Genomic DNA, 12,036 nt, shown 5'->3' with positions numbered 1-12,036 from the left:
TTCTATCTCTGTAATGTCAGTTCAGATTTCCATTTCTCAAGGGAGATAGAAGTAATCACAGGCCTTTGACTGACATGACTGTGACTGCTGTGACATTACTGAGCATGGCATTCTTAAGGGGATTCACATAATCAAATAAACAGACATGGCAATGTGCCACTTGATATTATCTGCTATGCTACATTTGCAGAAATATGCAGCATATTTATTCCTCTGGGCCGGGGCTGATGTTATTAGTAATGAATCACGTTATGTCTGACATCTCTTCTGTGGTACTTATAATTTAATACATATTATTTATGCATTAATATGACCAACGGTGGTGCATTTGTATGTCATAATTTCATCAGGAGCTCGGGAGTGTTTACAGCGTCTTAGCTGGGATCCTAAATGCAGGTGACGTCGAGTTCACATCAGTGGCTTCTGAACATCAGACGGACAAAAGCAACATTTCCAACATGGCAGTGCTAGAAAGTGGTAAGAATTAACATGCATTCCATTTTTTTAAGTCTGACCTTTCATTCTGTGCATTCTCTTGATCTGAGCCTGAGCACAGTTATATAATCAGTCATGGGTGTTGTGTGTTTATGTAATTCTGAAGAGCCATAAAAAACCTGGATAAATCCCTATTTGCATCCCTTCTGAGAAAAATTTCCATAAACAAGCCTAAGGTGGTTTGTTGCTCTTAGATGACTTAATAGTTTTAGAGGGTTTAAGGGCCAGCTTATCCAGACCAGCTTATCCAACTTAAACCAGCAAACACCATTAGACTAGTTTTTTTTACACGTTATGTCATTAAGGGTAGTAAATAGTATAAGATTAGTACATTTAAAATAATACTAGGTTAATTTCATAGGATAATATCACCCACAACCCTTTGCGCTACAATGATTCGCCTTACAATGATTCGCCCTTGTGGCGATAAACTAAATCTATTACAAATGTTTTTTTTTGTTGTTGTTTTTTTTTGGTTTTTTTTGGGGGGGTGGGGGGGGGTGGTTATTGAAATATATCTAAAATAAAATATAAATATCAGATGAAATCTTAAACCTAAACTTGACAAACTACCTGAAATAAATAAGTTGATTTTGAAGTAGTAAAATGGTAACACTTTATAATAACTACACCAATAATCATTAGTTAAGCATAAGTAAACAGTTAATGCATCATTCATAAAGCATTAATAGACATTAATAAGCAGTTTATAAATACATCTATAAATGCTGTCTTCTTGATTTATAAGCATATAAATCTTATTCATTATTCAGACAAATAGTGATGGTTACTTAGTGTGTTAATAAATGCTTTATTAAAGGTGCCCTCTGGGATAAAAAATCAAATAATACACCATATTCCATACCAGATGGCGGCAGTATACCTCCAGAAAAATACCTCCGCGGCCGCGTGCACTCATGTCTTCAAACAACACGGGCGAGCGGGTCTCCCTCGCGCATATTAATCAGTAAAACTAATAGTAAAAGGTTGGAGGACCGCAGTTTCACGTGGATCATTTGGAGATTTTCAGAGATTAGAGACTAAATGAACAACATCTAATATTATGAAGGCCGTCTCATAGACAAGCCGGTGCATTTCGGCGATATGGGAAAATTAAAGCCCAGGCATTTTTAGTTTATGGTATTTGTTTTGTTCATGTTACATTTTTATCATTAGTTTGAATTAATTTGACAGACAGCATTCCCTGATGTGGACCAAGCTAGCGTCTTTCAGAGCTACCAACTCTCACAAATTTACCATGAGACACACAACTTTTCACACACTCTCACGCAACATCCATTTTGTCATGCACAGAAAAGGACACAGAGACCGATCTCAGCTCTCAGATTCTGTTCATTTTATTACGCAATTCAAACAATAAATGCAGTTTTGTCGCTTGTAAATGTTAGACGACAGATCCCTAGCGCACGTGAACCGATCATCTCTACTAGCTAATGGTAAAAGAACACGAACACTGTTGAAAGATATGTTACAACTTACCAAAATGTATTCCTCATGCATAATATCGACCAATCATTTATTTAACTCATCCCTGAACTGAAATTTAGTAGCGGGCTGTATTTCCACACGACATCACGACATGACATCAGGTTCAAGTACACACAAGCCGGTGCGAGCGCGACTCACTCGTGTACTGCAGTTTGGCTGGTGGTAACGTTGCCCGCCCGCATACCGCCTCCCATGGCCGAAACTGGTATTACGACACCTGCCGGGCCGGGGCTAATAATTTAGCATGCTAATTTAGGTTATATCTCGGCAGCACTATAACTTGCCAGTTTTTTAATGACATCATTGCACTTATTTCTTCTCATTCTTTTGATGTGTGTAGCTCATTTTTTGGATATTTTTACCTCAATTATTCCATATGGCACCTTTAAAGAAAGAAATCAAGAAAAAGAAAAGAAAGAAAAAAAAAGAAATCAAGATTAAAGAAATCAAGAAAAAAGCATTTATAGCTGCATTTATAAACGGCTTATTAATATCTATTAATGCTTTATAAATGATGAATTAACTGTTTACTCATGCTTAACAAATGATTAATAGTGTGCAGTTATTATAAGTGTTACCATAAAATTGCTAAAACTAAAACTGATTAAATATAAATTAATCCAATCTATACAAAAATATAAAAAAACTAGTGAAAGGATAAAAATATAAAAATAGAAGATAATTCAAAATATATATATATATATATATATATATATATATATAAAAATAATTACTGTTTTATAAATAATACTAAAATCGCACTGCCCTAGTCATAGTACATGCATTTCCTATATTAGCCTAGCAAAGGGGTTTTCGAATTAATTTTAAGAAAATTGTAACAAATTTGGCTAGATGAAGCTAACAGACTGTAAAATAAATTAGTTAATTAAAACACTTTTATAGTTTTTATTAATATTTCCAATGTTTTTTGTTTTACATTTCCTCTTTAAATCTTAAGGTTTTAGTAATTTAGTCAAATTTAGTACATTTCTGGTTCTGTTTTGTCATTTTTATGTCTTATGTCTGTATGATTTTTTTTTAATTTTTTTTTTAGTTTTAGTTGTTTTAATGCATCAATGCATCAAGTTACAACTAAATGAAAATAAGACATGTTGGCAACTATCTGAAATAAAATAAGTTACTTTTCATGGTTTTAGTTTTAATGAACTATATAGTAACCCTAGTTTATGGTATTTAATTTTTCTGCAATTTTATGAGATGATAACATGCCCCTAAACTGGTGTACTGGCTTGTCACGTACAGTATACTGAGATTATATACAGTACAATGCAGTAGAAGTGGCATGTAGCTCCAATTTACAAATTGAAGCAGATTGTCATTATGTTTGTGTATGTGTTTGTGCAGCTGCGTCGCTGCTGTGTATCCGTGCAGATGAGCTACAGGAAGCATTGACCTCTCACTGCGTGGTCACACGGGGCGAAACCATCGTCAGGTCAAACACAGTGGAGAAGGCCACTGAGGTGCGGGACGCCATGGGCAAAGCTCTCTATGGACGCCTGTTCGGCTGGATTGTCAACCGCATCAACTCTCTCCTGAAACCGGACAACCAGTCAGGGTGAGAGAAAGAGGATGTTATTAAACTCTCAAACTTTCATTTAAAAAATGGATATCTCAATATGAACATTTTTGCATCAAATTGTTCATCCTAAGACCAGCGCAGATACAACTTCTCCTAATTGGCCGATTACTAGAAAGAAATGGCAGAGGCTATTTGCAGGTAGAGCAAATAGCAATAGATGCAATTTATAGCAGTATTTTCTTTGCACTAAGTGAAATCAGGTTGTGCCCAGGTTTTGAAATCAGGTTTCTTTCATAATTTAGTGGCTCAACCCGACATTGGTTTGTGGAGTTAGTGTAGCCTCTGCCAACAAGGTATTTGCACTTAGTGTAAATAGACAGTCTGGAAAGAAATAATGACTACTCTTTATATATTAGCATTTTTTTTTTTTCAATTCTATGTAAAAAAAAAATCTGATTCTGTCCTTGGATTTCTCTCCAGGGAGGAAGACAAGGGTCTGAACATCGGCATCCTGGACATCTTCGGCTTTGAAAACTTTAAGAGGAACTCTTTTGAGCAGCTCTGCATCAACATCGCCAATGAGCAGATCCAGTTCTACTTCAACCAGCACATCTTCGCCTGGGAGCAGGTACATCCCGACTCTGATAAAGTCATCTCATTCAATCCTTAATAGTTTGAGAGATTTTCTATGCCTTTTGGGAGCATTTTTATTTGTCTATTCCAGCATAACCTTATTTCCTTCTAAATGGTGGTAACTCCTCATAATTTATGGTTTCACAGTGCTGTGTGAGAGGGAGGGAAGGGGAGCAGAATATTCCGTTTTCTTTGTACGCAGACAAGCGTGGCAATTCCCCAGACTGACTGGACTGACTGTAGCCTTGGGGGGAAAGTGATTTGGTGCCTCTAAACGTTTGAGACTAACCCACATTAGTAGCTTCATAAATCATCCGAAACAAGGGTTACGTCAGGAGCCGCTGACTTTGCTGGTGTTTCTATAAGCAGACAGCAAATGCTGCTTTACGTAAATGTGTGAATGTGAAGTCCACGTGTATGTGGTTTATGCATAATTCATTGGTATTTACTGTATATGAGTAAATTTCGCAGAAAAAAAAAAACAAACATAGGAAATGCCCAGGTCATATACCGCAAAAACATTTATTTATTTATTTATTTATTTATTATTTGTTTAAATCAGAATAAAACATTCCACAACTATTTCCTGTAATATGTATTTTCATTTTGAAGAATAGATTCTCATAGATTCTTATTACTGTAATACAGTATTATTTTATGTATTAAGTAAAACATACTATTATACGATTTTTATTTTCTAAAATCAGTATAAAGTAAAACAAAAATATACAAAAATAGAAAAATATAAATACTTTTAAATAGTTGTTTAAAAAAATTGATTTGATTATTTAAATTATATTAATAAGATTTTAGGGGGAAATGTGCTTTTAGATCATCTTTAATGTACACGGTCAAAATATACATTTGTTTTAATCAGATTTAATTAAAAGCTGAGAGAGCAACTTGTTAGGTGATCTGAAACTTCGATTTGTTTTTTGCTGTTTTCTCATTCTGTTTCCTATGTTTGCTTGTGTTACTACGGTGATTTATTGTTTGATTCATTCCCTGCACCTGTGTCTCGTTTCCTTGGTTATAGTTTACTTGTGTATTTACAGCCCTGTGTTTGTCTCTTAGATGTCAGATCATCATTGCAACTATGGTTGTTCTGTTTACCGTGTTTTTGTTTCCCGAGAACCTGAAGTATAAGTTTCAGTTTGGTTTTGTTAAAAGGCACTGCTTGCTAACAGATCCAGGTTTTTTTTTCAACCTCAATGTGACTAGTGTCTATAAATTCTTATATTTTAAATAATAATACATATTAATGAGAATGAGATTTTGATTACACTGATAATTTGGCTTAAGAGTGCTTAATTGCTATTAGAATAAAAACAATAATACCAAAATGCAAATTGTCCAAAATTGGTCCAACCCACAAAAACAATTAAATTTGTTTTTCATTAAATTTGGATTGAAATGTGAACCCAAAAAAGGCTTTGTGAGCTTCCCCTGTAAAATCTATTATCCTGTGTGTGTTCTCCATATTTGTATTTTTACTCCGAGCGCTCAGGAGTATGTAGCCTCAAGTAAACACTTAGAGCATGTTTTCAGTTATTCTTGTGGTGTCCATGTTGCTTTGAATTGCTGTTGTTTTTGCATCCCTGAGGCTTGCTTGTATGTCAGCAGCCGTCTTACTGTCCCAAAAAATGAGGTTGTTCCCCCATTCACTGGATGACTTTACCCACAGCTAGAAGCTCTAATCTACACCAGAGATTAGATTTCTTGGACAAGCTTCTGTTGATGCATTTCGTCAGTAAACAATTTTGGTCCATGTGTGTATTGTAATTTATCAACTTGGCTGTCTAGAGACAAGACAGACAGGTCATTTGCTTTTCGGGTTGAGTGTTTCGCTCACAGGCAGTGATCGTATAGCAGTATGAATTGCCTTTAGGAGGTTACGGAGCTCTAGGCATCTAGAGTTCAACCGTGTTGTTGAGAGCTTACAAATATTTGAGGATAGATGAACAGAAATTCATTCCCCAAGGAGAAATTCAGGTGCACAACAACCGCATGCATCAAGGGTAAAGGTCACAGAAAACATAACATTCGGAGACATAGTGTAATCAAACAAGACATCTTAAAATATAAATTCATTGTGTGATAATAAAGAGTTTTCTTTTGACATTTTGTGTAGAATTAGTCACGCACAAACAGAATTTTGAATATCAGCATGAAGTATTGTCCACTCGCATCTTTTTCTGGACAAAAACCCACACTTACACAGAAAGAGACCATCTAATTTACATGCAAAGTGACCCATCATACTTAAATTAGTTTTTAATGCTGTTTTCGGGGTGAGGAATTAAAGAATACACAGTTCTATCTGGACCGAATTAAGAAATTTTCGTAAAATTGTGTGACCTTGAGGTTTTTCTATCCAAAAGACATAAATAATGATAGTTTTACAGCTACACTATAATTCAGAAGTTTGGGTTGGTAAGGTTTTTTAATGTTTTTGAAAGAAGAATAAAATTGTTTTGATCAAAAATTGTCAAAAACTGTCAAATTGTGAAATATTTTTACAGTTTGATATTATAACTGTTTTCTATTTCATTATGTAAATGCATTTTTTTTTCTGTGATGGCGAAACTGAATTTTCAGCATCATTATTCCAGTCTTCAGTGTCACATGATCCTTCAGAAATCATTCTCGTTTATGCTGATTAGCTGCTCAAGAAAAGTATTATTATTATCAATGTTGAAAACAGTTGTGCTGCTTAATTTTTTTTTTGGAAACCGTGATAAATAACCATTTTTCCAGGATTCTTTGATGGATAGAAACTTCAACAAAATAGCTTCTAGTATCGCCTTCTAAATTTCTCAAACAAAACTGTTCATATGGTTCAGAGATCTGATTCAAGTAACCTCACAAAGTTCATCAAAACATGTGGTTTCTCTGCAGGATGAGTATCTGAACGAAGATGTGGATGCTCGAGTGATCGAATATGAAGACAACCGGCCGCTGCTGGACCTGTTCCTTCAGAAGCCCATGGGAATGTTATCGCTGCTGGACGAGGAGAGTCGCTTTCCTCAGGCAACCGACCAGACCCTCGTCGGCAAGTTCCACTCCCTAAAACATCATAGAGCTTATGGGCCCTATCTTAACACTCTAATGCCGAGTTCAGACTGCACGATTTTCAAAGTAGTCGGGTCACTGCATGACTATCTTGGCTAGCATTCAGTCGCTGCTGTGTTCACGCTGCACAATGGATCGGCGCAGAAGGTTTTACACTGCATGAATTTACAATAGGAAGAATCGCCGACAACTCTGTCTAGCACACTGCACGCAAACTATGTACGTTTCACAACAAACACACGCTAAGATGTGACAAGGAAATAACGCGACATCACACATGCAAGACTGGAGTTGCTTGTTGAAATGTGATCTATAACTCCTCCCTGAGCTCCCCGCTGCTCCGTATCTTGTTCTCTCATTGGCTGTCGGTAATCGCCGATGTATTTTTCAGTCAGAACACTTTTCGCACAACAGGATTTTGAATCGCCGACAGATCCAGGGGCCTTATGTACAAAGACTTGCGTTGAATTCATACTAAAACATTGTGTACGAACAAAGCAGTAAATGTGCGTACCATAAAAAAACAAACAAACAAAAAAAAAACAGATGTATGAATGTCTACATACGAAGGATCCCAGGCATATCCTCTTTGTACATCCCAATTAACGTAAAATTGAGAGCACATGCACGAGCACAACGCCCCACCCAGTCTCCTCCCTCAATTAAATTAATTTAAATATGGTAATTAGCCCATTTTTTTAGTTAAGCCAACGCTGCCATTGCTAGACGGGTTTGCACATGCTTTATGTTCTTACTTAAAGGAGCTAAACGCAAGTATCTGAGTTTTTGCAGAACTACGCCCCCTCTGGCGACAAGCGAAACTGCAACCAGAGCTGTGCGCGTTCTTGGAGGAACACACACACATACACACACACACGATTGCACGAGCTGTTCATAACCAAAGGAGCATCAGCCGCACACTTCTTTTGTTCCAGTCATAATAAGGTAATACAGTAATAAATCTGCAAGTCATTTAAAATATATGAAAGGAAAGGCATTCAAGTAAATTACACACTTATGTGTGTGAGAGGGGGAAATGGGGGTAGTAGAAAACTTCGGTTTTTGTTTCCATCTATCTCCATGTGCTTACTGTATCCACTTATGATTGAATTATTATGGAAACACGTTCAGTTATCACTTTGTATAGGACCCGTTTGAGCCCTAGAGCAGACTGGAGATCTCTCCGTTTGTTGAAAGCCTTCCCGATGTTGACTCTCGTCTTATTCTGACGCCTGGCACTGGACAGACAGAAGTTTTATTTTCTTTGTCTCACGTAGAGTTTGCGTTGGGGTTTGGAATGAACTACAAGCCGGTCTCTTTTGGCGCCATATACAGATTTAAAGGGTTAGTTCACCCAAAAATGAAAATTCTGTCAGTATTTACTCACCCTCATGTTGTTCCAACCCCGTAAGACCTTCGTTCATCTTTGGAACACAAATTAAGATATTTAAGATATTAAGATCGCTCCTGCATACAGTCCGTAGGCTTCTTGAAGGACTGGCTCTTGCTGTCCCCGAAAAGTCATTAAAGACATCGTTAAAATAGTCCAAGTGACTACAGGGGCTCAATCTTAAGTTTATCAAACGACGAGAACACTTTTGTGCGCAAAAAAACAACAAAAATAACGACTTTTACAGGTCTTACAGGGTTGGAACAACATGAGGGTGAGTAAATACTGACAGAATTTTCATTTTTGGGTGAACTAACCCTTTAATGAAGTGCACGTCACCGAAAGCAACAAATATGAGCTGCATTTTATTAATCATCGGCTTCAAAATCAGCAAAGACAGCAATAAGAGAGATCGGCAACAGGCCTGGTAAGATCATTTCATTTCTTACTTTTAATGAAGATGGTAGTGTTAAGCGTCTGCGACTTACTTTCACTTTGATTTGCGATAGATTGTGGCACGCTGGCTTGCTCAGCTCAGCTGCTCATCTGAGGTGATGCGCGTCGTCATATATGACTAAAATAACAATGACATATAGCCTGGTTTCAACAACCAGATGCATTTACACTTGTCCAGTTTCGTCTGGAATGCGGCCCAGACCACGTCCTAAAGTGATTTGAGCGATCGGATTCAAATCCGTCTCGAATCCGTCTGCGTTTCGGAGGGCATTTACACCCTGGTCTTTTCACGATCGAATAAGCCATCCGACCACAGAAAAAACATGAAGTGACCAGGTGTAAACAGCCCCTTTGAATCCATCTTCTGCTTTTGTGGAAAGCTGACTAGAGTTGTGTCGCTCGAGTTGTCTTCTCTGATACGGAGAACGGCGGCGAATAGCTACACAAACCTGCCAGACATAGCCAGGCGAGCATGAACGCGCATGACGTCACGCCCAGTCTCAGATTCGAGCCCGAATCCCTCTTATATATTTCACTGTACAGGATTATAGAGGCGATCGCAGTGATTAATCAGGCGATTGTTTAAGCATGTATGGGTTAGAAAACGGCTATTTTTAACATGAAATGTTGCGCAATGCACCTTTAATTGCATAATAGAATATTTTAATAAGACTCGTGTGACGTTAATTTGTAATTGATACATTATTTGACATATTATTAAGCAATATCTGACAGTTGGTGGTGCGATACAACAATTCGTAGTGTAATGTTTGCCACTTCACTTTATTGCCTCTATGAGTCGCCAACGGACAAAAATCAAGGCAAATGTACGTACGCCAGACATGAAGTTTACTTGGAAGTACGCACATTTTTACATTAATTTCACTGTGAACGCGTAAACTGGCGTACGCCGTGTTTTTGTATGTACGCAGTGTTGATACATAAGGCCCCAGATATTTAGCTTAACAAATATCTCACGGGTGTCGGCGACTCGTCGGCGTTCCTCTTAGATCGTGTCTTTGCTCATTCACATTGGGTGATTGTCATTCATAGGAATGAGCACCGATTTGCCTGTGATTTCGGGCATTTGACGCCGATTTCTCAAAACCTGTCGGGGGCTAAAATCGTGCAGTCTGAACTCGGCATAAGCGCATGTTCTAAAGCGCACTGCACAAGTGCACTTAGAGCATGTCCGAATCCACTTTTGCTAGTTTAATGAAGGGAAAAAATGGTCGGCGCGCTCGGGGGATGGTCTAAAAGAGTTGCCCCTATTCTCTTAATGAGTAATAGGTGTGTTTTGGGTGTAACGTGCAAAAAACAATCAGAGTCTCATCTCCCATTCCCTTTAAAAGCCAGTTGTGCTTGCGTCATGGCGGATTCGCTATGACACAATTTGCAAGCGGCTAGACTGAACGTTTCTTCGGAGAGCAAATGGATCAGCTCGTGCTCGAGGTCAAAGTGCACATCTACAGGACAAGCCGTATTCCACCATATCTTTATGTACAATATTAATCTTTTACATTGTAATCCTTTTATTTTTAATATTTGCCATGTGTGTAATAAGCAGAGTGTACGCGCGTTGTGCATCCGCATATAGGCTCATATTACTAACGCGGTATTTAAATAACAAAAAAAAAGTTTATTTATTAGTTTAAAAATAGGCAGTCTATTTCAGTTGCCTCAAAATAGCAACACACCAACAATGCGCCTGAACAAACCACGTTTTCAGACCAGCGCATTAATGGGCGCAAATGCATTTGCTATTTAAACAATCTGGCGAAGGATGTGAAAATGATAATTGCGTCGGGCTGAAAATAACAAAAAAACATTGCATCGAGTGTATGATAGGGCCCTTAATCTTTAGCTGTGTTTACCTGGTGGGTTATAACCCAGGTGAACACTTGCTCACTCTCTCACACCCACACACACACACACACACACACACACACACACACACACACACTCACACACATGCTTAGACATGGTCAGACCCACAAGAACAAGGGAGAGACAGTCATCAAACATTTACTTGCATGCTAAGTTCTCATCTGCTTTCTCCTGAGGACTCTCTCAATGGAGTCTTTAACTGACAGATTAATAATTTAATATCCAAAGAAGACTAGACACCTAGCTGGTTTTCCATGAGCTAGCTTTTGATGGATGTATTAAGTCACGTGTATCATGATATCATGAATGGGTCAATGAATTAATGAATGAGTTGATCAGTGAATGAGCAAATGTATCAATGAGTGAGTGAATGAATGAACTGATGTCAGTGAGGGGATCAATGAACAGTTAAATGAATAAATAAATGAATGAGCTATTGAACAAATGAATGGATGGATGAGTGAATGAATTAATTGTAATGAACACATCTTTTGTTTAATCAGAGAAATTTGAGGACAACTTAAAATCGAAAAACTTCTGGAGACCAAAGAGAGTTGATCTGGGCTTTGGAATCCACCACTACGCTGGCAAGGTAGGAATATTTTATCGATATTTACGCTAAACACAGATATTAGGGATAATTTTAGGCATAGTTGACCCAAAAATGAAAATTCTGTCATCATTTACTCATGTCATTGCAAACCTGTATGACTTGTTTTCTTCTGTGCAACATAAACGAAGAAACATTTGAAAGAATTTTGGAAACAAAACCTTTGACTTCTATTGTACGTTTCTTAAAATATATTATTTTATGTATGTGTGGGTGTGTGAATGATGAGAGAATTCTCATTGTCATCTCTTTAAGTGAAGATAATAGCCTGTTTCTCATGTGATTAGGTGATCTATAATGCCAGCGGCTTCCTGAGTAAGAACAGAGATGCTCTGCCTGCTGATATTGTTCTTCTGCTGAGGTCGTCAGAAAATGAACTGATCCGTAAACTGGTTACTCACCCGCTCACTAAAACAGGTTTGCTTTGACTTTTTACTCTGTAGA

The 12,036-nt window shown here is 37.5% G+C and overlaps 1 protein-coding gene across 3 annotated transcripts in view; it reads left to right on the top strand.

The window, feature by feature from the left end:
- The window catches only part of myo3a (myosin IIIA), a 148,626-nt gene that overhangs the window by 103,099 nt on the left and 33,491 nt on the right, over positions 1 to 12,036 (top strand). For all 3 annotated transcript variants that reach the window (XM_089125473.1, XM_089125471.1, XM_089125472.1), the window contains 6 exons: positions 351 to 477; positions 3,370 to 3,580; positions 4,025 to 4,172; positions 7,076 to 7,229; positions 11,486 to 11,574; positions 11,880 to 12,009. In XM_089125473.1, coding sequence (XP_088981599.1) covers positions 351 to 477; positions 3,370 to 3,580; positions 4,025 to 4,172; positions 7,076 to 7,229; positions 11,486 to 11,574; positions 11,880 to 12,009 — 859 coding nt within the window. The remainder of the gene's footprint in view (positions 1 to 350; positions 478 to 3,369; positions 3,581 to 4,024; positions 4,173 to 7,075; positions 7,230 to 11,485; positions 11,575 to 11,879; positions 12,010 to 12,036) is intronic.

Source organism: Pimephales promelas, chromosome 22, assembly GCF_988280905.1.
Source record: "Pimephales promelas chromosome 22, fPimPro1.hap1.1, whole genome shotgun sequence".
Taxonomy (NCBI): Eukaryota; Metazoa; Chordata; class Actinopteri; order Cypriniformes; family Leuciscidae; genus Pimephales; species Pimephales promelas.
The sequence above is the reverse complement of the archived record's forward strand: the minus strand, read 5'-3'. Positions and strand labels throughout refer to the sequence as shown.